This window comes from Elaeis guineensis, chromosome 2 (genome assembly GCF_000442705.2).
Source record: "Elaeis guineensis isolate ETL-2024a chromosome 2, EG11, whole genome shotgun sequence".
Classification (NCBI taxonomy): Eukaryota; Viridiplantae; Streptophyta; class Magnoliopsida; order Arecales; family Arecaceae; genus Elaeis; species Elaeis guineensis.
This window is the reverse complement of record NC_025994.2, coordinates 12,564,871-12,589,947: the sequence shown is the minus strand read 5'-3', so window position 1 is coordinate 12,589,947 and position 25,077 is coordinate 12,564,871. Positions and strand designations below refer to the sequence as shown.

At 34.3% G+C, this 25,077-nt stretch overlaps 1 protein-coding gene across 1 annotated transcript; it reads left to right on the top strand.

Moving 5' to 3' along the window:
* The first annotated feature begins 23,456 nt into the window (after nt 1-23,456).
* LOC105060368 (uncharacterized) lies at nt 23,457-24,751 on the top strand. Its single transcript, XM_010944038.3, has 2 exons — nt 23,457-24,104; nt 24,193-24,751. The coding sequence occupies exons 1-2, from the start codon at nt 23,606-23,608 to the stop codon at nt 24,624-24,626; spliced, it is 933 nt and encodes a 310-aa protein (XP_010942340.1). The 5' UTR covers nt 23,457-23,605; the 3' UTR covers nt 24,627-24,751.
* Nucleotides 24,752-25,077: the final 326 nt, after the last annotated feature.

Sequence of the window (25,077 nt, the reverse complement as noted above, 5' to 3'; positions counted from 1 at the left end):
ACCACCACAGAAACTTGGATGGAGTCTGGCTACTGTAGAAGTTCTACTGTTGGAGAAGCTCGGACATTGACGAAGTCCGAAAGAAGCTTGGAGTATAGTCGATCATGACAGGAGGAAGTCTGGAAGGGATTCGGAGAGTAGTCGATCACTGTAGAAAATTGACTGATAGTGAAGCCCAGAGAGCATTTGAAGCAGTCCGATAGATGAATGAAGGAGCTCATTATTGGAGTAGTCTGGATGGCACGATAGGAGTTCGTCCGTTGGAGGAATCTGGAAGACACTGTGGAAGGTTGACTGCTGGAGGAGTTCGGATGGTACTGCGGAAGCTCGGACGGTCGGGGGAGTTCAGAAAGATGCCGCACAAGGTCGGAAGCCGAAAGAGTCCTCGGAGGGTTGGCCTCTTACGAACTTCGATCGGGGTTATTTTATACCCAACAAATATATTAAGTATAAAATTGTGTCTTAGATATATTATAATGTGTCAACCATATTGGCTTCTAGGACATACATCTAACAGAGCGACCTTTGGATTACTTTTTCAATGATAGATATATTACTGCAAAGATCCATTTATGGATTTATGCAAGTATTTCAGAATTGAAATAATCATTTTGATGATGTAATTAAATTGTTTGATTTCATCAAAAATAAGGAATCATGTATTTATATGAAGATTAGTGGGAGTGTCCCATACTGACATCAATTAAGATGCAATTGTATATAGAATTTTCTCATTAAAGACCTAATGCAAGCCTCTGATATTCTGAGAATAAAGGTCTATAGGGATTGCTCTAAAATGATGTTTGGATTTTTACAAATAAGTATATAGAAGAGGTACTGAAAGGGTTCAGTATAGAAACCTTCAAGAGAGGTTTACTATCTTTTGGGGTATAGGTGTATGCCATGCTATGTACTCGACTTGGTATATCTTGCTGTGAGAATCACGAGCAAAAATTTATCAAATCTAGACTGGAAGCATTGGATTATTGTGAAAACATCTCTAAGTACTTGAGAAGCACTCAAAAATTATTCCTGATCTTTGAAAAAGGGCTAGAGCTAAGAGTGGGAGGATACACTGATGCTAATGATAGAATGTCTATATCAGTATGTATTCTTGAATTATGTTAGTTCGGTATGTTGGAAGGGTTCCAAGCAACCGACCAATGGAAGCTGAGTATGTTGTAGATGTACAGAATGTATTCTGGTTCTTATGATAATTATAGAACTAGATGTCATGCCATCGGATGTCATGATATTGTACTGTAAAGATAATGGCCCATAGCTCTTGTTAAGGAGTCAAAGTCTCATCAAAAGTTCAAGCACATAAAGCAGGGATATACGCGATTACCTTAAGTAGAAATACATAGAGATGCAGAGAGTAAACATCACATAGGATGTAGTAGGCCCAAGTCACTTAGTCAGCTAAATATCAAAGTTTGTCTTCAGAAGATGAGGCTCAGATATATGGTAGATTGACTTTAGTGCAAGTGAAAGTTTGTTAGATGTATGTCTTAAAAGTCAATTTTAACTGATGCATACCTTTCTAAGATATATTTTTGTACTTGTCGGATCATTTTTTATTACCAATCATGTTGTATGTGTTCATGATTTGCCTTAAAAATTAACAAAAAAGATTTTGTATATTCTCAAGGTGTTGAAAATTTGAGACATACATCATTAGTGGTTAATTTCTAAATACTTTCAATTATAGGATCGTCACGGAAGATAGTGATCAATCCATTTAGATCGGTGTATAAATTATCTTCCTTCTGGATAGATAAGCCTCGATTCTATGGTGTAGGAACACTGAGGTGAGAGTGCAGGTGGTTGTTAGAGAATAACTTGTACTGAGCATGACCAACATAAAAAATCAGTTGGATGTCTACTCACTCGTCAATGATTTTTTCAATGCTGCAGTGATGTGATTGGTTCTTTGACCTATGCTGTATTGGTTATTCGCAGTGAGGCTACTTAGTTTGACTGTATATTTTCTTGATCTCTAGTCATTTGGATTCTTACTGTGTATGTTGGCTATTGTAGGTTCAGATTCGCTGTTTGGAGTATGATACATCTAGATGGAATCTATCGATTTTGGTAGAAAAAAAGTAGTCTTATACGATTTGCGATACTGAGTTCAGAAAATCTCTGACCAGAGCAAGTGTGAATGCTGGGTAAAAGTTTTTATGGGATTCACAGATGAATTCGAGTCGAGCCAATCTAGCATATAACTGATGATGGAGCTTGACGAGTTTTTCATGACCTCCGTCTAGTCAGAACTCACGATAGAATGACTGTATCATATGATAACTACACCTAGAGATTTATTTTTCTGTTCTGTTGGATTGTCACTATATACTGCTAGATGTCACTGATGGATTGTAAGAACTTTTTAGGATTATTTTCAGATTAACGATCCTTATTGAGGAGAGTTGGAATCATTTCAGCTCATCGAAAGGAGTTTCAATGATACTATGATGGAGATCATGGTATGTCTCACTACTGGAGAGAATAGAATCTGAACGTTCACACACAAAAGAAGCATGACCTGATCAATGATTTGGATCATATTCGAATTATCAATTGGATTGATAGTTTGAATTTTGAAAACTGCTAATTTATAAGTGTTACAGATGTAGCAACTGTTAATTGTTAGCACATAAACTTAATTATAAATATTATTACTTAATTGGGATCGATTAAATTATGGATTAAGTTTTAATTAATTTAAATTTAATTTAATTTAATTAGATTTATTTTAATTTAATGCTAATTGAATTTCAATTATCCAAATTAGATTTGGATTTCAATCCTGATTGGATCATATTTGACAGTCTTTCGAATTCGATTTGATTCGGACTCAATTTGAACTCAATTTGGATTCAGTTTGAACCAGATTGAACCTAACCTTTTAAGCCCAAATTCCCTGGGCTTCTCTCTTCATTTGTCTGACCAAAAAGAGGATGTGGCGGTGATTTTTCTCGTTGGTTTTTTCACACGCATGCATGGGATGTTTGGGAGGAGGTAGTTACCTAGCTTCTTGATGTTTCTTGATTAGTTAGGATACTTATTTAGATAGTGATAAAGCCTAACTAATTCTTATTTAATTTTAGCATGGAACATCAAAAATTTTATGCGACAAAAGTAAAAGTGGGCGTGAAGGTGGATGGGATTTTTTCTACATGTGCTAGGGAAGTTAGTGTAACTTCCTACCGCCCCTTATTTCTTCCTCCTCAACGCCTTCTTCCTCCTTCTTATTTCCATTATCTACTTCTACCTACCTCCAGATAGAGATCTGAGAGAGCGGCTTTAGAGAGAGAATGAAAATTAAGAAGGATTTTTTATTTTTCTTGATGATCTAGAAGGATTTTTTGATTCTTCTAGAATCCCTGCGATTCAGTATAAAGGGAATGTGCAAGGCCCTGTACAATTATTTCTAATAGCAATGGGACAAGATCTAAAGCTGAAGAGCAAGACCTACAAGATGCTAGTATATTGGTGGTCTCAGTACTCCAATCAGGCATCTTCGTGTGGATACCAATATAAACCAGATGCTTGCACAGCTACAACTAGACATCCATAGGATCTGAAGGTATAGAGATCAGATCTCCGGATTTACTTTACTAACCTTTTATTTTGATTTCAGATTTCAGATTCATGGTGACATGTTCGTATCAAGATCTTAAGTATGATTTTCAGATCCGATCTGATATGTGATTTAAATTAAAAGAGTTTTAATTTATTTTATTTCCACCACACAAATTCTAATTTATCAAAAATTTTAAACTATACATGCGAAGCTACTGCTTTCTAATATGCATATCACGTGAAGAGTGGAAATCCATGAAAAAAAAATGTGCAAATATGCAAGCAAAGTAACAGAAGATAAAATGGTTGAGAGACAGCTAACAGAAATGGCAAGCTTGAAGAAAATGTTACAATATATGAAAGAAATGATAGCTCACTTCCTATTGCATAGAAGGGTTAACCCTTCATCAAATAAATTAAATAAAGTTGACGATGACGAAACACAAGCACCCAGTGATTATGAAGGTGATCCTATGGAGATAAGTGAACAAATTAGTTTCTTTTCATATTTTTTTAAGTTGGCTAACATGACTAATTAATTACACACTATTGGTGTTATGTCTCTAATTTAATTGTTGCTTGTTGTTTGCTACTCTTTTAGATGACTGTCAATTCTCAACTAAAAATCTCATTTTCTAATCTGTTAGTTTTTACCATTAATAGTAATATATAAAAATTATTTCTTACACTTTTTTTTATCTTTGTTTTATTTATATCATTAAATATGACACAATATCAAATTTTTTTTTAGAGCCTCCTGACATATGAAAATAGTTTTTAAGTTATATGTATGAGTCACTGATTTTGAGCCAATTTGATAATTTTTTTGACTCTAGTTTGATGAATAGCAATAAACACAAATAGTAGATATTTAGGCTTATATAAAAGTGCTTAACAAAGTGCTTGGTGAGATTAAAGTGCATATGATATGTTTGATGAATTTGAATATGAGTTGTTGAATGAGAAACTAATAAATCTTTTATTGTTATCTTTGTGCAGGCTTAGATTTTTTAGTACAAGGACTTTTTGAGAAGACATCAATCTCGAATGCTATAATTTTTTTGTTATGTATTTGGACATATATGTAAGTATGTGAGATAATATTGTTCGAGCACTTTTGAATTTTAAGGATGTATTTTGGTCTATTGGTGGATTTAGATATAGACTTGACAACTTTATCTTTTGAAAAATTCTTAAAATTAATATTTTATAATATTTAAAAAATTTTCTTCATGCTTATTTATTGAAAAATTGAATGTTTGTGTGTATAAAATATAATATCAAAAATTTTAGAAATTTTTATCTTCAATTGAAAATTCAAAACTAATACACAGAATTTTAGGAATATCTTAACAACTATTGATATGCAGATTTTTAAATAAAAAAATATTTTGCAAAATATCCATGATAAGCCATTAGAATGGATACAAACATCCCTATAGATTTTTAAAAATATTATAAAATATTTCTATAATTATGGGGAATGTTCTTAATCCATTACCATCAAATTAATGGAGATGTTTAGTTAATATTTTTGTAACTCTAAGGAAAAATTTGAAAAATATTCCTAAAGAGCTATAGGGATAGTTTGAAAAATGTCTCTATTAATTATGGGAGAACATTCTTAATACATTACCATAAAATCAATAGAGATATTTGATTAATGTTATTGTAATTCTAAGAAAATATTTGAAAAATATTCCTAAAGAGCTATAGAGATAGTTTGAAAAATATCTCTATTAATTATGGAGAATGTTCTAAATATGTTACCATCAAATCAATGAAAACATTTAGTTAACATTATTGAAAATCTAAAAAAATATTTGAAAAATATTTTAAAAGAGCAATAGGGATGGATAAATAACATGACTGAAGCTCGTATAGAAAATGATTTAGCATGACGTTCCAAAAGTCTATTTAAAAATGGTATAAGCTGTTACCAAATGATTTTACTACAAATGGTCAAAAAATATGCCCAATAGATATAAATAATTTTTTCAATCACTTTTAAGCATTTGAGTATAGCTGACAGATAAATAACATTCCTAGAAGCTTGTAGGAATGGTTTACATATATTTTAAAATATTTCTGGAATGTTTCTAAAGTCTTTATTTTTTGTAGTGCTTGTAGACTTTGGATGACAGAATTTTAGTATATTTCACTAAGAACGGGGGAACTCCTCTAAATAATAACACTTTATAATGTCATCTTACCCTTCGAATAGATGCTAAAGAAGAAGGCTTTCAAGCAAGCAGGATGAATGGTACTAGACATACTTCAACCTCGTTTAAGTAAAGGCAACTAGAGGTCAAATTAGTAATCCATCCCCCCTGTTTTTTTTTTCTTTCTTAGTAACAATTCATCCGTTGATTAAATGATAAGCTGATATTTTTGTTGCTTAAAGTTATTTAGGGGTTCGACACAAAATAATGGCATTTTCTAGGGCTCATGCATCATAGTATTTGTTCTAGGTTTCGTTGCGGTAGTCAAAAATCCTTTTTGGTCTTTTTATTATGGGTTTTTCTTGATTGTCTGAATCAAGATGGATGGTACTCATTTGTCTACTGACAACTGATTTTAACTGGTCATATGTATGGATGGTACGATGAATAATTTTGATTGTATGGACATGTCACATTGAAAAGGATGGCAAATTAGATAAACAATTTGAAGTTGGGGCTTTTTAGAACTTGTCTCTCCTCCCTCAACCCCGCACTGTATTTTCACATTGAACAGAATGACAAATTAGGTAAACAATTTGAAGTTCAGGGCTTTTTAGAACTTGTCTCTCCTCCCTCAACCCCGATGCTAGAGAATAGAGAGTGGTCGTCGCTGGTATCAAAGGACACATCTAGATCAACAGCCCCCTCATGTGGCCTTTTACAGTGTCCTAGGCACCTACAATGAATTCACGACCAACACGACATGCTCGATCTGCACCACCATCCCTTACCACACTTTCACCAATGTGATCGCCATCGTGGAACACAGATATGCTGGCCATGCCATACTCCTCATGGAGAGCATGGTACTATGGAGGATATTGTTGAAATTTATTTGATTAACCCTATCCAAATGTGACCCATGTTAATATGCATTAAGATTTATTTTACATGTTTTACATTGATATGGACTCTGACTAAAGATAAACCTCCGATAAAGTGATAGAGATATATTTGATAAGGATGGATGCACCTTTGGTCTGCATCCAGTGGCCACTCATGCCTAGCCACCGGAAACCACCCCAATGTTCATAGAATAAAAAAAAGAGGGTGAGAAGAGAAAAAAGACCTATTGGATCCAGTAAATTGGTGGTCCTCCCACTTGATCATCGAAGAAAATCGGCTGGACCCTTGTAGAGATGGTGCCATCTGTTGATTTGATCTTTTTGGTGGCCACGGACTAAATTTTTTGGGAAGGCCATAATATTTGAATCCCCTCCACTGATCTTCAATCAACTAGCCTAATGCTGGCATACTCACCAAAAAACTGGCAGATGGCTTTGGGGTAAGGCTACGGTCCTCCAATTTAGTTTTTTGATGGCCGTTGGTCAAATTAGGTGAGGAGAAGCACAAATTTATCTCTCTTCTCTCCACCAATCTTCTATTAAGATCCACCCATCATCGACACACTGACAGTCGGGACGATGGTCTCAGGCCAGTCGATGGTGGTTGTGGTCGATCGGTAACTCATCGATGATGATTAGGAGAAGGGGATCGTTGGCCATGGGCAATTTTGGATTGTGATCAGGAAAAGAGGAGAAAGATAAGGGCCTAACGAGTTTGAGTTTTGGGTTTCGACCTGAAATCAGAACCCGGTTGGACCATTTCACTTAAAAAGGTTACTTTTGTAATTAAGGCCATGATAAAGTATATATTATATAAAGATTTTTAAAAAATTATATTTTAATCTCTGTAATAGTATTTATTATATAAAGGTCCTTAGATTATTATTTAGTCCCTGTAATAAAATTTTGTTACATAAAGATCCTCTAATAATTACGATAAGTCCATAATGTATGGTTTATTGAATAAAAATCCATAAATTTGCACATTGCATGCTTTTTATGTGCTATTTAATTTATTTATATGAAAATAAAGTATTGTAAGTCTGTTATCATATTCTTGATGGTGTATTCATGCCATATTTTATATGTAAAATTTATTGACATTGTTTATAAAGAATTAAAAATTTTTTATTTGACCATTTCAAGGCGATCACCAAAGTGATAACGAACTTTTAAAATTAAAATTTTTTGACAAAGTATAATTCTAAATATATTTAATTGATCCAATAAAATTTTAATAGTATCATAATTACGTTTAAGCTACTGAAATATTGATTAGCTCTCAAAGAAGTATCTTTATATTCAATGTTTAGATGGATGAAATGATAGGATTGTATGTTGGATCAAATACCATTTTCATATCCAAAATTATAGTATTTTCTTGTACCCAATATGTATATCGTGTTAGATTCATTGATATACTAAATGGATATAGCCACTAGTATGTTATAACACTCATCCAAAGGAGCGACATAATGATGCATCTGGTTGCCCATCTAAATTAAATATCAAAAAATTTATTTATTTTGGATAAAGTTTGTTTGGTCTTATTATTTGATGATAATGCGAGCATATATTTTTTGTAGCATTAGTTAATATCTATAATGATTGATAGCAATATAGAAAAAAAAAATTTTCTTAATGGATCAAATTTTTTGGAGTGGAAGGAGAGAATAATGCTTATATTTGGATGTGCTGACTCTGATCTGGTGTTTTGAGTGGATGAATCTTTACCACTTATATATGAGAGTTCACTATAATAGAAGAGTTTTTTTGAAAAAATGGGAGTGTTCCAATCACTTCAGTTTGCTCCTAATGAAATCTAATGTGGCTAAACATATTAGAGGATCTATCCCTAGTGATAAAGCATGTGATTTCTTAAGTACCATGGAGCTACAATTTATAAGCTCAAATAGAGCAAAGGCCAGCATCCTAAATGATGAGATTAGTCTCCATAAAATATACAAACAAATTTGGTATACATGAGCACCTTATAGAGATGAGGGATATTATAGCACAGTTAAATGATATTAAGATTTTTATATCAGATATATTTCTCATCCACTTTATTCTCGCTTCTCTTTCATTAAAGTACAATCCCTTTAAAATCTTCTATAATACATACAATGAGGATTGGACAGTTAACAAATTACTGACTAAATACATGCAAGAGGAGAGATTGAAAGGAGAGAAGACAAAGAGTGCGAACTTTGCTTTACATCAGGTTAGTGGGAAAACATGTAAAGATAAAGGTACACCCAAAGCAAAAAAGAAGAAAACATTAGCTGTGACATCAAATAAAATCATTAATAAAGTTATTAAATACTTCTTCTACAAAAAAAAGAAATATCTAAAGAAAAATTACATAAAATATGAAAAATAGCTGCAAAAGAAAGGGCTTCTTATTAAGAAAGTCTTCGACTGAAAGTAAATGATCCATTATCACCAAAAATCAAACACACTTACTTGTCAAGATAGTTGAATGCTACATGATAGTTCTGAATTCTAGATTCATTTTAGATTTGGATAAGACTTTTTATATTCCTTATTTTTTTAGAAATTTAGTTTCTATTCCAGCATTAGATAAAGTTGGTTTTGTGTTTTTTTGGAAACTCCAAATTTGATGGCCTTTATAAATTATCTTTGCATCATTTATTTGAGCAATCTTTCTTAGCAAATTCTTTTTGTAATCAAAGAGATAGAATTAATGAAGACTTCTCTATGTTATGACATTGGAGATTGAGGCATATCTTCAAAAAAAAAATCAAAATTTAGATTAGTGAAGAATGAGATCTTAGGATCATTAAACTTCACTAATTTTGAGATCTGTTTACTATATAAAGGCAAAGCAGACATATATATCTAAAAGGAATGTCCAAAGGAGTGAACGAACTTTGAAAATCATTCACACGGATATACATAGACCTTTTCCCCCCTGATCTAATAGGTGACAAATATTTCATCATATTCTATGATAATTATTTATGATATATGTATTCATACCTTGATAAGGCTGATATCTTGAAAGTCTTTAAGAAATTCAAAAAATAAAGATAGAGAGACAATCAGGAATAGTAATTAAAATAGTCAAATCTGATAAAAGTGATGAGTATTATGATAAACAGACTGAGATAAGACAATGCCTAAGATCATGAGTGAAATTTCTAAAAGAATAAAGGATTGTACTTCAATATACAATACTTGGGATATCAAATCAAAATAGTGTAGTTGAAAGAAAAAATTGAATACCTAAAGAAATGGTTTGAGCTATGACAAGTTATTCTATTTTACCTATTTGCTTGTAGAGTGAGGCTGTAAAGATAGCTATATATATATATCTTAAATAAGATTTTTACTAAGGTAGTTCAAAAGATTTCTCATGAGTTATAGACTGATAGGAAGCTTAGTTTGAAATATATGTGTATATGTTGCTCCTTGGATTGATTTTGATGATTACAAAGCATTTGAAGGAGTTACTAATGATTTTCGCTTGAAAAAGACTTATTGCATTTCAGGGGCAAAATCATAATTATATCAAATCCTGATTTGAAAGCATCAAGAGCAAGAACAAAAGATTTGTGATTCATTAGAAAAAATTTTATAGTTTTTGGATATGTATTTTGAAAGATATTCATGTTTGTAATTTTGAGTCGACCCCATGAGTCGACTCATGGCACAAAGGACTGATTGGCACGCAGAATTTTTTGGCTGGCACAGTCTGTGAGTCGACCCCATGGGTCGACCCCCAGGCATGAGTCGATCCCATAAGTCGACCTCTACTATTTTTAGGCCAAAATTACAGAACCATTATTTTCTGCTATTTTTCACAGAGGTCGATCCCATGAGTCGACCCATGAGTCGACCCCTGTGATGGAAAAGTTCTGCAATGGCTAGTTTTTAACCCATTTTAAGTGCATTTAATGCTCATTTAATGTGGTTTAACGGCTCTATTTCAGTCCTGATTACACTTCACCATTCCTTAAAGATATAAAAGGGACTAAAAGGTGGAAATCAAATATGAGAGAGATTTTTGAAAAGAAGATTTCAAGCATACTTTTCAGCCCTAAGCAAGAGCCCACTCAAAGCATTCAAGAAGCTTTTAATTCAAGCTCACCAACTCCTCAAGTGCTCATTCAAGTCTCCAACCACCTTGAGAAAATCAGAAAGAGGGTTCTTCTATTTGAGTAAAGTGTATTTAAAGTCTTATTCGCTCATTAAAGGAGCTTCTTATGTATTTTCTATGCTATTAATTGTAATACTCTTTTTGAGTTATTGTTTTTATTTTGGAAGTGTTCCAAAATGTGAGAAGGTTGATCCGAACCTTGAATCGGATTGTAGTGGGTTGGCTTGTACCCGAAAAATAAGTGGACTAGCTTGGGATAGCTAGAGTTGGAGTTTTCGACGAGTGTATTCAGGTTGAATACAAGTCAGTGGATTGAAATTCCCAAGTAGGAGCTTGGGAAGTGGATGTAGGTGCAAAGTTGGCACCGAACCATTATAAATTCTCTTGTTTGTGTCGTGTTTAATTGCTCTCCTTTTAGAACTTCTTTATTCTCTTGCATTCTTGCATTTAACCATTAGGCTTGAATCAATTATATTTTTCCTATTTATCTTGCTATTGCTAAACAATTTTTATAAGATATAAGTTAATGTTAAAATTTTTAGAAATCTAATTCACCCCCCCTCTTGGGTTGCATAGCTGGGCTACAAGTGGTATCAGAGCCCGATGCTCTAGCCCTACTTTGATCTAACCAATCAAAGAGCTAAAGATCTATGGCAACTCAAGTTGGTACTTCTCTAGCCGAGGGACAGTCCACTAACCGACCTCCACTTTTCAATGGGTCCAACTATACCTATTGGAAAGCTCGGATGAAAATCTTCATTCAAGCACTCGACTATGATATGTGGAGTATCATAGTAAACGGTCCTCACACACCCACTAAAATTATTGATGGTGTGGAATCAGTCAAACCCAAAAAAGATTGGGATGAGGTTGATAAGAAAATGGCCCAACTAAATGCTAAAGCTATGAATGTTCTATATTGTGCTCTTGATGCTAATGAATTTAATCGTATTTCAACTTGCTTGTCTGCTAAAAAAATATGGGATAGATTAGAAGTAACCCATGAAGGAACTAATCAAGTAAAGGAGTTCAAAATTAACATGCTTGTGCATAAATATGAACTGTTTAAAATGGAGCATGATGAGTCTATAACTGAAATGTTTACTTATTTTACTAATATTATAAATGATTTAAAGAGTCTTGGTAAGTCCTATTCTAACAGTGAGCTTGTGAGAAAGATTCTCAGATCCTTACCAAAAACTTGAGAAGCCAAAGTGATCGCTATCCAAGAAGCCAAAGATCTGAACATCCTACCTTTGAAAGAGCTTCTTGGATCACTGATGACACATGAGTTGAGCATGAAACAACATCAAAAGGAAGAAGTCAAAAAGAAGAGAATAATCACCCTCAAATCCACAGCTCAACTAGATGAAGAAACTGATGACACCAAAAATGAAGAGCAGGATGAAGAGATGGCTCTCATTACCAAAAGATTCAAGAAGTTTTTGAGGAAAAGGAAACAAGGAATGAGGAAGAGGCCACTCACAAAAGGGGAACATAGCAAAGAAAAGGATAAAGAACAATCTCTTATCTGCTATGAATGCAAGAAACTGGGATACTTCAAGTCTGAATGCCCACAATTGAAGAAGGATCTCAAGAAGTACAAGAAGAAGGCCATGATGGCCACTTGGAGTGGAAGTGATGACTCAAGCTCCGAAGAGGAAGACTCAACTGAACAAGCCAACTTGTGCCTTATGGCACATGAAAATGAGGTAAATTCCGAAACTCCTAGTGACTTTACCTTTGAAGAACTTCATGAGGCTTTTTATGATTTAATTGATGAACTAAAGAAACTAGGGATAAAGAACAAAGATCTAAAATCAAAAAATCAATCTTTACTGAAACAAAATGAAAGTATTTCAATTGAAAAATCCACCCTGTTTCAAGAAAATCAAAATTTAAAGAATGAAATTGTCAAGCTAAAATCAATAGTTGAAAAATTCACCTTGAGTTCTAATAAACTTAATATGATTCTTAAAAATCAAAAGGCCATGTATGATAAGGCTGGACTTGGATATAACCCCTTGAAGAAACAAAAGTATCTGAAAAATATCTATGTAAACTCTTCAAGTAACAAGTTTTCTAATATTACTTGCTTCAAATGTGGTAGAGTAGGACACAAGTCATACACTTGTTTCTTTAACAAATTTGTAAACTCAAATGTAAAGAAAATATGGGTTCCAAAAGGAACCATTATGACTAACCAAAAAGGACCCAAGAAAGCTTGGGTACCTAAAGCAAACACTTGACTTTTGCCTGCAAGTGTGTCTAGCATTCCAAGGAGCAAACAGAAAATGGTATCTTGATAGCGGATGCTCAAGACACATGACCGGTGATGAATCCCAATTCATCATACTTAATGCTAAGAATGGAGGGATGGTCACCTTTGGAGACAATAGTAAAGAAAAGATCATCGGTATAGGTAACATTGGTATCACTCCCTCCAAGTACATTGAAAATATTCTGTTAGTAGATAGTTTAAAACATAATTTACTAAGCATTAGTCAATTTTGTGATAAAGGATATAAAGTTATTTTTGAATCTTCTGTTTGCATTGTAACTAGTCCTATTAATGAAGGCATCAAATTTGTTGGACATAGATATTGTAATGTTTATATGGTAGATTTGAATGATCTATCCAAGATAAACATGCAATGCCTAGTGTCCTTGAATGCCAAGATTAATGAGACTAGTTGGCTTTGGCATCGTAGGCTTGCACATATTAGCATGCATTCACTTTCAAAACTCATTAAGAAGGAATTGGTTCTTGGTTTGCCAAAATTGAACTTTGAAAAGGATAAAATCTGTGATGCATGCCAACTAGGTAAACAAACAAGAGTTTCATTCAAATCTAAGAATATTGTTTCAACTTCTAGACCATTAGAGCTATTGCACATGGATTTATTTGGACCTACTAGAACTACTAGTCTAGGAGAAAAATGATATGATTTTATAATTATTGATGATTTTTCTCATTTTACATGAGTTTTTTTTTGGCACACAAGGATGAAACTTTTCAAGTTTTCCCTAAATTTTACCGAAAAGTCACAAATGAGAAAGGATTTTCAATTCAAAATATTCGAAGTGATCATTGAACCAAATTTGAAAATCAAGACTTTGAAAAATTTTATGATGAAAAAGGAATAGGCCATAATTTTTCTGCACCTAGGACACTCCAACAAAATGGAGTAGTAGAAAGAAAAAATAGAATCCTTGAAGAAATGGCTCGTACCATGCTATGTGAAAGCAACCTTCCAAGATACTTTTGGGCGGAAGCTATTAACACAGCATGTTATATTTTAAATTATGCTTTAATTAGATAAATTTTAAAGAAAACTCCCTATGAGCTTTGGAAAGGAACAAAACCTAATATTGCATATTTTTTATATTTTTGGTTGTCGATGTTTTGTGTTAAACAATGGTAAAGAAAGACTTGAAAAATTTGATGCAAAATTCGATGAAGCAATCTTTCTTGGTTACTCCTCTAGTAAAGCTTTTAGAGTTTTTAACAAAAGAACCTTAGTAGTAGAGGAGTCAATACATGTTGTCTTTGATGAAACTAACGATCTTCCTTCAAGAAAGAATGAAGGTGTTGATGATGCAGATCCTCTTGTAGAAGGGATGAAGGAGATCGCTCTGAAAGATTCAACAATTCAAGATGATGAGGAACATGAAGACAAACAGGATGAGGGAGGTGAAAAACAACAAGAACAACCTCAAGGTACAAATGATCTACCCAAAGAATGGAGGTATGTTCACAATTACCTCAAGAAACTAATTATTGGTGATCCTTCACAGGGTGTAAGAACTCGTTCTTCGCTTAAAGATGCATTCAATCATTTTGCTTTTGTCTCTCATCTTGAACCTAAAACTATTGAAGAAGCTGAAAAAGATTATAATTAAATTAATGCAATGCAAGAAGAACTTAATCAATTTGAAAGAAATAATGTATGGACTTTAGTATCAAGACCTAAAAATTATTCAATAATTGGCACAAAATGGATTTTTAGGAATAAATTAGATGAACATGGAAATGTAATAAAAAACAAAGAAAGATTGGTTACTAAAAGTTATAATCAAAAAGAAGGAATTGATTTTGATGAGATCTTTGCACCTGTTGCTAGATTAGAAGCAATTAGACTTCTACTTGCATATGCTTGCTTTATGAAATTTAAATTATTTCAAATGGATGTCAAAAGTATTTTTTTTAAATGGATATATTGCTGAAGAAGTCTATGTAGAACAACCCCCAGATTTTGAAAATCATGCTTTTTCTAATCATATTTTTAAATTAAATAAAGCTCTATATGGTTTGAAATAAGCACCCAGGACTTGGTATGAAAGGCTAAGCAAATTTTTACTTAATAATAATTTTTTAAGAGGTAATGTAGACACAACCCTTTTCATTAAAAGAAATCAAGATGATATATTAGTTATACAAATATATGTTGATGACATTATTTTTGGGTCTACTAATGAAACTCTTTGTCAAGATTTTGCAAAGCTCATGCAGGGGGAGTTCAAGATGAGCATGATGGGAGAACTTACATTCTTCCTCGGACTCCAAATCAAACAAACAAAAAAAAGAATCTCCATCACCCAAAGCAAGTACACAAGGAAATTACTCAAAAGATTTGGAATGGAGAACTCCAAAGTAATTGGCACACCCATGAGCCTTTCATGTAAGCTTGACAAGGATGAAGAAGGTAAAAGTGTAGACTTAAAATTTTATAGAGGTATGATTGGCTCTTTACTGTATTTAACTGCTAGTAGACCTGATATTATGTTTAGTGTTTGTCTTTGTGCTCGATTTCAATCAAATCTAAAAGAATCACACCTGAATGTAGTTAAAAAAATTCTTAGATATTTAAATGGTACACAAACTCTAGGATTATGGTACTCTAAAGACTCATTAATTGACTTAATAGGATATTCAGATGCTAATTTTGCTGGATGTAGATTAGACAGAAAAAATACTAGTGGAACTTGTCAATTTTTTGGAGTTAACCTAATCTCCTGGTTTAGCAAGAAACAAAATTCGGTAGCACTGTCTACGACCGAGGCTGAATACATTGCAGCCGAAAGTTATTATGCTCAAATCTTGTGGATTAAACAACAACTCAAGGATTTTGGTATCAAACTTAATGAAACTCCCATAAGATGTGATAACACTAGTGCTATAAATCTTACTAAAAATCTAATTCAGCATTCTAGGTCTAAACATATTAAAATCAGGCATCATTTCATAAGAGAACATGTTCAAAATAAAGACATAATTTTTGACTATGTTTGTACTGAAAAATAATTAGCCGACATCTTTACAAAAGCCCTAAGTAAAGATAGATTTTATGAAATTAGGAGAGAACTAGGAATCCTTGATCCATCTACTTAAATGTCTCTCTGATCCCAAGGGATCAATGTCAAAAACTCTTTGAACTCAATTCTCATCATTTCTCTTAGGTTTAAAAGCTCAAAATTATCATTCTTATAATTGATCATTGAGTAAATATTCTTCTCCTAAAGTTTTGAATTTTTCGAAAATTGTTTCATCATTTTTTTTCTGTGAGCCATGAGTCGACCCCTAGGGTTGACCCAAGGGCAAACTTGTAATTCTTGGCTAAATCCCACGGGCTCCCTCTTTTTGTTGAAAATCCATCCTTAAGCCGACCCATTCTTCCATCTTCTTCCTTCCTCCAAGCCATAGGTCCTCTTCTCTTCTTCTCCAAACCCAAGCTTTCCCTCTAGACTCTTCTCCCATCATCTCTTACACCTCAAATCGACCCTTAGGAATCAAGTTCTTCCCTATCTCCTCCCTTATTTGGAGCGGTTTGAGCGTGCCCTAGATTCCACCCGTCTCTTCCAAATCGGGGTATCACTCCTCCAAAAATCCCTATCCTTCCACTAGAAACTCTTCATCTCACCCTCACATTTGCTCTCCCAAGCTCCGTGCTAGTCTCATCAGTAGAAATGGCTCCGAAAATAAAGCTCCCACAAAGAAGAAAATTGGTCCACGGGTTGGAAAAAGGTGTGCACCGGAAGAGACAGGCAACCAAGAACTCATCAGCTTCAATCCCTGCTCCGGCATCTGCTCCAGCTACCTCTCGGTCTCCAAAAAGCTCCAGTAAGATTCTCTTATCTGGTAGAAAGGTAGAACCCAAGAAAAATATAGATTTCAGATTTTTTGAAAAGGAGGGGTTCTCTATCGGTTCAAAAATCAAGGATCAAGGTTGAAAATTCTACTACTCACTTAAAGAAATTATCTATGTGGATCTGGTTAGGGAATTTTATCTGAACTTGAGCTATGGCAATGAAACAGTAAGATCCACTATGAAGGGTATAGAAATCAGTCTAGATCCTATGCTTTTGGAAGAAATTCTTCATTTACCCTATGAGGGATACACAAAAATGGAACTACCAGTTAAGGAGGAGGAAATTAATGTGATTCTAGGAAGAACCTTCTCGGAAAGCCTAAATAAATTAGAGGCCAAGATCCTTTCCATTGAGATGAGGATACTACATCAAATGGTAACAAAGCTATTCTTTCCTAGAAGTGGTAGACATGATCTCCTCTCAGGCCAAGACATCTGCATTATGTTTCATGTGATTACCCAAACCCCCTTGAACCTCCCAGCATTAATGATTGAGGCTATGAGAGAAACCCTGAATAGATCCAAGGCATATCTACCTTTCGGTATGGCCCTCACTTTAGTATTCAGGAGGTTTGGAGTCAGCTTTGAGGGGGAGGCAGTAGCTAGGCTTTCTCACTCTAACACCATCAACCAACATACTTTGCACCGCATGAGATTTACTAAGACAGATGGTGGTTGGACTAAAGATGTGGAAGAGAGAGCTGAGGAAGAAGGACCATCCTCACCCCTCCGTGATCTCAGGGCAGCATCTCCAGACATTCAGTTCATTTCGGATCATGAGGCCAGACCATCAGAGTCTACGAAGAGGCACACTCCAGTCCAACAGCCAGACAGCAGAGCACTTCCCTCAGAGATCAGATTGGTTGACGACCAGATAGAGATGATATCTCAGCGCGTGGCTTATATACTATCTCATCAGATGGGTACTTCAATTTCTATTCAAGGATCGATATTTCATGATATATCCAATCAGGCACTGATCCCCCACATCTCCACTGTGTTCCAGATGATTTCTGATCAGTCAGTTCATATCGAGCAGCTTGAGGGTTGTGTGGTGAGACTGACTGCCAGAGTATTCGACTTGCAGAGGCAAGTACTGGATCTAGCCCATCCACAACCACATGGGGACATCACTGAGGTCTCAGACCTATCTACAGAGGCAGCCAGACTTAGAGGAGTCTTGGAGAGTAGATTTGATTTCCTGAGGAGAGAGATCAGAGGCTCTAGTGAGCAAGCTTCCACCCAGTTCACTGCACTGCTACAGTCTATTTTGAGAGCCTTAAACCTTCTAGACACCATCAGACTTTCTCTTGTAGCTCAGTCTGTTGCTTCTCAGCCTTCAGGATCTTCTCACCCATCCACTCGTACCGGCACCTCCACCCGAGGCAGAGGCAGATGGGGTCGAGGACGAGCCCTTGGTCGTGATCCTTCATCTCCTCACCCCATCTCCGATTCATCTGACTCTGATCCATCCAGTTATGATCTCTACTAGATCCTGTGCAGTTAGTCTTTTCTTTAGTTTTAGTCTAGGATCTATCTTTTGGGCCATGTAATGATGTTGACTGATTACCTTTTATATTTTGGTATATGTATTGGAACAACTATGTAATCAGTCACTTTTTGATTATAAATATATATACTCTTTGACTTTCAATGAATGACTTTCAAATTTAGCTGCTTTTAATTATGAGTATGCAAAATAACTCCTATCCATGATGTAAAATACTATGAATTGCAATATGGTATCCAATTGGTATATCTTTTATGTTTGTCATATTAAGGGGGAGTAAAATAATAAGCAATTAAGAAACAAGCAATAAAGAAGGAAGCTAAAGAAGTAAAATAAATTCCATCAAAAGGAAGGAATAGAGAAAATATATTCAATAAAAAGGGGGAGTAAAGAACCTCAATTGATGCTGTCAAAAAGGGAGAGTAAAGAATCAAATGAGCAATATAAGCAAATGAGTAAATTTTCAATAAAATTTTAAATTATTAAGCAAATGAGCAATATAAGCAAATGAGCAAATTTTTAAATTATTAAGCAGATAAGCAATAAGCAAATTGTTAGGCAAATGAGCAACATAAGCAATTGGGCACATGTGTCATGTGCCAATGAATCAAAATCATCAGCTCTTCTTTCCAAGCAAATGCATTTATAAGCAATTTTTAAATTGATAGCAAATTTCATATTTATCTTCAAACTACTTATGATGCATTTCATTTCAATACTTGGCTATAATATTTAAATAATATATCTTCATAAATTTGAAATTCATGCTCAATGTCTTATATATACTTTTGCTCAAGTATTTTGTTATCATCAAAAAGGAAGAAGTTGTTGCTCTTTGGATTGATTTTGATGATTACAAAGCATTTGAAGGAGTTACTAATGATTTTTGCTTGAAAAAGACTTATTGCATTTCATGGACAAAATCATAATTTTATCAAATCCTAATTTGAAAGCATCAAGAGCAAGAACAAAAGATTTGTGATCCATTGGAGAAAATTTTATAGTTTTTGGATATGTATTTTGAAAGATATTCATATTTGTAATTTTGAGTCGACCCCATGAGTCGACTCATGGCACAAAAGGCTGATTGGCATGCAGAATTTTTTGGCTGGCACAATCTGTGAGTCGACCCCATGGATCGAGCCCCAGGCATGAGTCGACCTCTGCTGTTTTTAGACCAAAATTACAGAACCATTATTTTCTGCTGTTTTCCACAGAGATCGACCCCATGAGTCGATCCATGAGCATAAGTCGACCCATGAGTCGACCCCTGTGACGGAAAAGTTCCGCAACGACTAGTTTTTAACCTGTTTTAAGTGTATTTAATACTCATTTAATGTGGTCTAACGGTTCTATTTCAGTCCAGATTGCACTCCACCATTTCTTAAAGATATAAAAGGGACTAAAAGATGGGAATCAAATATGAGAGGGATTTTTGAAAAGAGAATTTCAAGCATACTTTTCAGCCCTAAGTAAGAGCCCACTCAAAGCATTCAAGAAGCTTTTAATTCAAGTTCACCAACTCCTCAAGTGCTCATTCAAGTCTCCAACCACCTTGAGGAAATCAGAAAGGAAGTTCTTCTATTTGAGTAAAGTATATTTAAAGTCTCATTTGCTCATTAAAGGAGCTTCTTGCATATTTTCTGTGCTATTAATTGTAATACTCTTTTTGAGTTATTGTTTTTATTTTGGAAGGGTTTCAAAACGTGGGAAGATTGATCTGAACCTTGAATCGGATTGTAGTGGGTTGGTTTGTACCTGAAAAATAAGTGGACTAGCTTGGGATAGCTAGAGTCAGAGTTTTCGACGAGTGTATTCAGGTTGAATATAAGTCAGTGGATTGAAATTTTCAAGTAGGAGCTTGGGGAGTGGATGTAGGTGCAAAGTTGACACCGAACCACTATAAATTCTCTTATTTGTGTCGTGTTTAATTACTCTCCTTTTAGAACTTCTTTATTCTCTTGCATTCTTGCATTTAACCATTAGGCTTGAATCAACTATACTTTTCCTATTTATCTTGCTATTACTAAATAATTTTCATAAGATATAAGTTAAGGTTAAAATTTTTAGAAATTCAATTCACCCCCCCTCTTGGGTTGCATAGCTGGGCAACAGTATATGGGGTTGTTTAGCTGAAGCCAAAATTTATAGCCTATGAAAAAAGATGTTTGATCTGAGAATAACCAATTATTTTTTTTATTGGTTGTCCAGAGAGGTCAAAAGGATAATAGATTTTATATCCATCTCATATACCATAGATAGTAGAAACCAATAAAGCTAGATTTTTAAAGGACGACAAATTTAGCGGGAGTGCTGAACCTCGAGAGATTATCTTTGGTAAAAATATAGAAAAAGAATTATGTATCTATAAAACAGACTGAAATGATGATTTCTATGTTATTCCTTAAGATAACATTCAAAAGAAACCATCATTTTTACCCCATGAGATTTCTATTGTCGAATAAATAACTATCTAATCGCCACTACAAGCAGATCAAGAGATAGCTCTTTGGAGATTTACTAAAATAATAAAATTTGCTATACCTCTAGATCATATGATGTATTTAATTGATATAAGTGAAAAGGATGATGATCTTGAGACATTCTTACAAGCCATAAATAGTATGAACTCCTTAAAATAGTTGGATGCCATGAAAGAAGAGCCAAGCTTTATAGATAAAAATCATATCTAAAAATTAGTTAACCTACCTAAAGGGGTGCAACCGATAAATTATAAATGGATCTATAAGATCAAAATGAATCCCAACGATAAAGTTGAATGATATAAGGCCAAACTTATGGTAAAAGAGTTTACATAAAATGAGGGCATTGACTTTAAAAAGACCTATTCTCCTATTTTTTCAAAGGATACTTTTAGGATTGTCTGGGCCTTAATTTTTCATTTTGATTTAGAGCTACGTCAAATGAATGTGAGAATGGCGTTCCTCAATAGTGATTTAAAGGAAGAGATCTATATAAAATAATCAGAGAATTTTATTGTTAGTGGACAAGAGAACATGATTTACAGATTAAAGAAATTGATTTATAGACTTAAACAGACTTCCAGATAATGGTATCCCAAATTTAATAGAAATAATCACTTCTTTGGTATCCCAAATTTAATAAAATAATCACTTCTTTGGTATCCCAAATTTAATAAAATAATCACTTTCTTTGGACTTAAAAAAATATTAATCAATGTATATGCTTACATGTCAGTAGGAGTAAGTTCATAATTTTGGTATTATATACGGATGATATTCTGCTTGCCAGTTGTGATCCTGATCTATTTAAGAAAATCAAATAATTTCTATCTCAAAATTTTGGGATATAAAAGATATGAATTAAGCTGCTTATACTATCAATATTGAGATTCATAAAGATAGATCATTAAGGTTACTTGGACTATTTCAGAGAACTTATATCTCTAGAGTATTAGAAAGATTTGGGATAAAAAAATTGTCTCCCCAGATGTGCTCCTATTATAAAAAGTGATAACTTTAATAAATTTCAATGTCCAAGAAATAAGATTGAAAGAGAAAAAATGAGATCCATACCTTATGCATCTATTGGTGAAAGTCTAAATTATGCTTGGATTCGTATGCATCCAGATATTGCTTTGTCACATCAATATTTGGACATTATTAACACGATCCAAGAATAGAGTATTAGAAAGCTGTAAAAGAAATATTAAGCATTACTTGTAATATATAAAAATTTATATGCTCACATACAGTCGGTCCGACCATCATGAAGTAATAGGCTATTAGGATTCAAATTTTACTGGATACACCAATAGTAGGAAGTTTATTACCAGATATATCTTACTACTTACAGAAGATGCTATATCATTGTTGAATATAAAATAAAGTCTCGTTCACTACATCCACTATGGATGCAAAATACATAGTCTATATGAGACTTCCTCACAAACTATATGATTGTAAAATTTTATCACAGGATGTAGAATTGTAAGCTCTATTAGCAGATCGATAAAGATATATCATAATAATTATGCAGTAAGATTCTCCTATACTACAAAAAGAGTGCAAGTGCTTGCAAATGTACTGGTATCAAATATTTTGTTCTTCAAGGAAGAATCAAGGAGAATATAATGTCTGTAGAACATATTAGTAGAGGGCTGATTATTGCAGATCCATTGATTAAAATACTCACTAATGAAATTTTCGAAGATTATGTGCATCGTATGAGACTTATTAACTCATTTTATTATTGATATGTATTGGACACTATATATAAAATCATCATATTGAATTTTATAATAAAATTTAATTTATTTTATCTTATAATGATTAATTATTTATCATATAATATAAAAATAATCAAGAAATAGATATAAAATTTTATCCATTCAAAAAATTAATAGAGAGAAGCAAATGATGGTGTAGAGGCATACAAAAAGGGTGGCCACGGGAAGGTGAACGGAGATCAAAGGAAAGTGGATGAATAGGACGGCATCGAGGAGGGGGATGGAAAATACAGCTTCAGTCGGGAAGGAAGCGGATGGAAAAATATCTAGAAAAAAAGAAGCTGGGCTGAGAGCTGACTAGGCTAGTTTTAGATGACCCAGCGAATTCAGAAAATAAATTATTAGAATAATATTTTTTAAAAAAATAAGAAAAAATAAGAAAAGTTAATAATCTATTTTTTTAACTGGCTGCCAACCTACTAAAAGCAAAATTCCCTAAATACCCTCATTGGACGATCAAAATACCTTTCATCTTTTTATAAAATAATACAAAATCATTAATTTCTACATATGTAGAAAATGAAAGAAAAGAGATAAATGGTTTTGTTTCAGCGCACGATGCGGACTGTGTTTCAAGAAAGGACAACCTGATGAGTTCATCTGTTCTATTGATGATAGGCATCGTCCCCGGTTCAGAAATGCTACTAAATTAAGTCTCCTCACATAGCTAGCCCAAAAAGAATTCCATATATACAACCCTCGGATTCTTTCCCAGGTCCACCTAGTCTCAAGGGTTGCTTGCAAATCAGGAATAGATATTTGATTCTTTTCTTCCTCTTCCATCTCCCATCTCTCTCTCTCACACGCATATTTAAGCCACCTCTAAGTTTGTTCCTCCTCTTTCTACGGTCTAAATCTCACCTTACCATCTCTTCTAGGAGCCTTCAAGGTGGAGGTCTAAATGGCCTCTCTCGCCAAACAAGTGCAGCACCCAAGGAGGCTCTTTGAGCTGCTAGAAGAACAGCAGGAGCCTTTCTTGCTGGATGTCTACCTCTTAGAGAATGGGCGTTCAGACAGGGCATTGAGGTCTCAGGCCACAGTCTTGTGCTGGCCCAGGAGTGTTTGCAGGAGCCTACCGAGGCATGGCTTCAACAGGAAGAGAGGTGGTGTACTCAGATGTATACTAAATAGATTTTTGCATCAGAAGGTAATCAGGAAGGCTTTGAGCTGGGAGGGAACAGCTCTTGAGAATGGAAGACGGAGTGTCCTGGGCTGTTTCTTGGAGATGGGAAGAGAGAGTCATGTTGCAGACTGCTATAGATTTTCCAGTTCCAGTGCTGCCAATGAAGGAGAATTGAATGGAGAGATCCAATGGAAGGTTTTGGAGGACTCCAACCAGCCGAGTCCTATTTCTGTGCTTGAATTGCATTCTGATGAGGCCTCTCCAACTCGCAACCACTGTAAGTTGTTCAACTCTCCATGAATTTAAGCCATATTTCACCACCTCCCTCACATTTATATTACTTATAATCCTTTCTCCCCTTTCAGCACCCAGTTTTAATTTATCAAAAGAAACTAAGGAAGCTTCTTGGGTTGGTTTGGAAGAGCTTCTTGGGTCTGCTTCTTTTCTTTCTCAGCATGCAAAGAGCAAGAGGGAGTTAAATCAGTCACACCAACTTCTGCTGGACCGTGTGAGGGAGGTGGATAAAAGGATTTGGGACTCTCATGAATATTTGAGCCCAGAGGGAGCTAAAAGAATAGTTAAGGAGGAGATCTTTTCATGGGAGAAGCAGAGAGGAGATCTGGCTGACATAGCCCAGTTGGTAGATTTAGAAGTCTCGAAGTCTAGAGAAGAATGGAGGCATTTCCAACCTGAGATTGGAGAGATTGGAATCGAGATAGAAGCTGTAATCTTTGAAGAGATCAGAGAAGAGATCGTGCTGGAGATGCTGGACTTTCAGTGTACATCAAGGAGGCTGTAAGTCTTATTATCAACATCTATCACCATCCCTTCTGTTCCTAAGAAACGCAATAAAAAAGGGCTTAGTTATTAGCATATCATGAAAGTTAGTTATCTTTGTTTTAGTTAAAGCATTTCTTTCGTGACTTGGGGAGTCTCATTGATGATACCATAGAAAAAGACAAAGTGACCTTTCAGTCGGTGTTTTCTTATGGTCTCCTTAGGAGTTAGGAGTAAATGGTGTATTATTTTATTAGTAATTAGTAATGGCTCTAAGCGACGACATTGTATTGTACTGCGCTAATAGGGGGTTATGGTGCATGTCAAGACTCAAAACTAACTCACCGCACGCCGGAAGACGCGCCGGGGGAGGAGTGGTGTTGTGCTGGTGGTGGGGGTGTTGTGGAGAGAGAAAGAGAGTTCCATTAGTTTAAATATTTATTTATTTTTTTGATAAAGATGGTGCATTAATT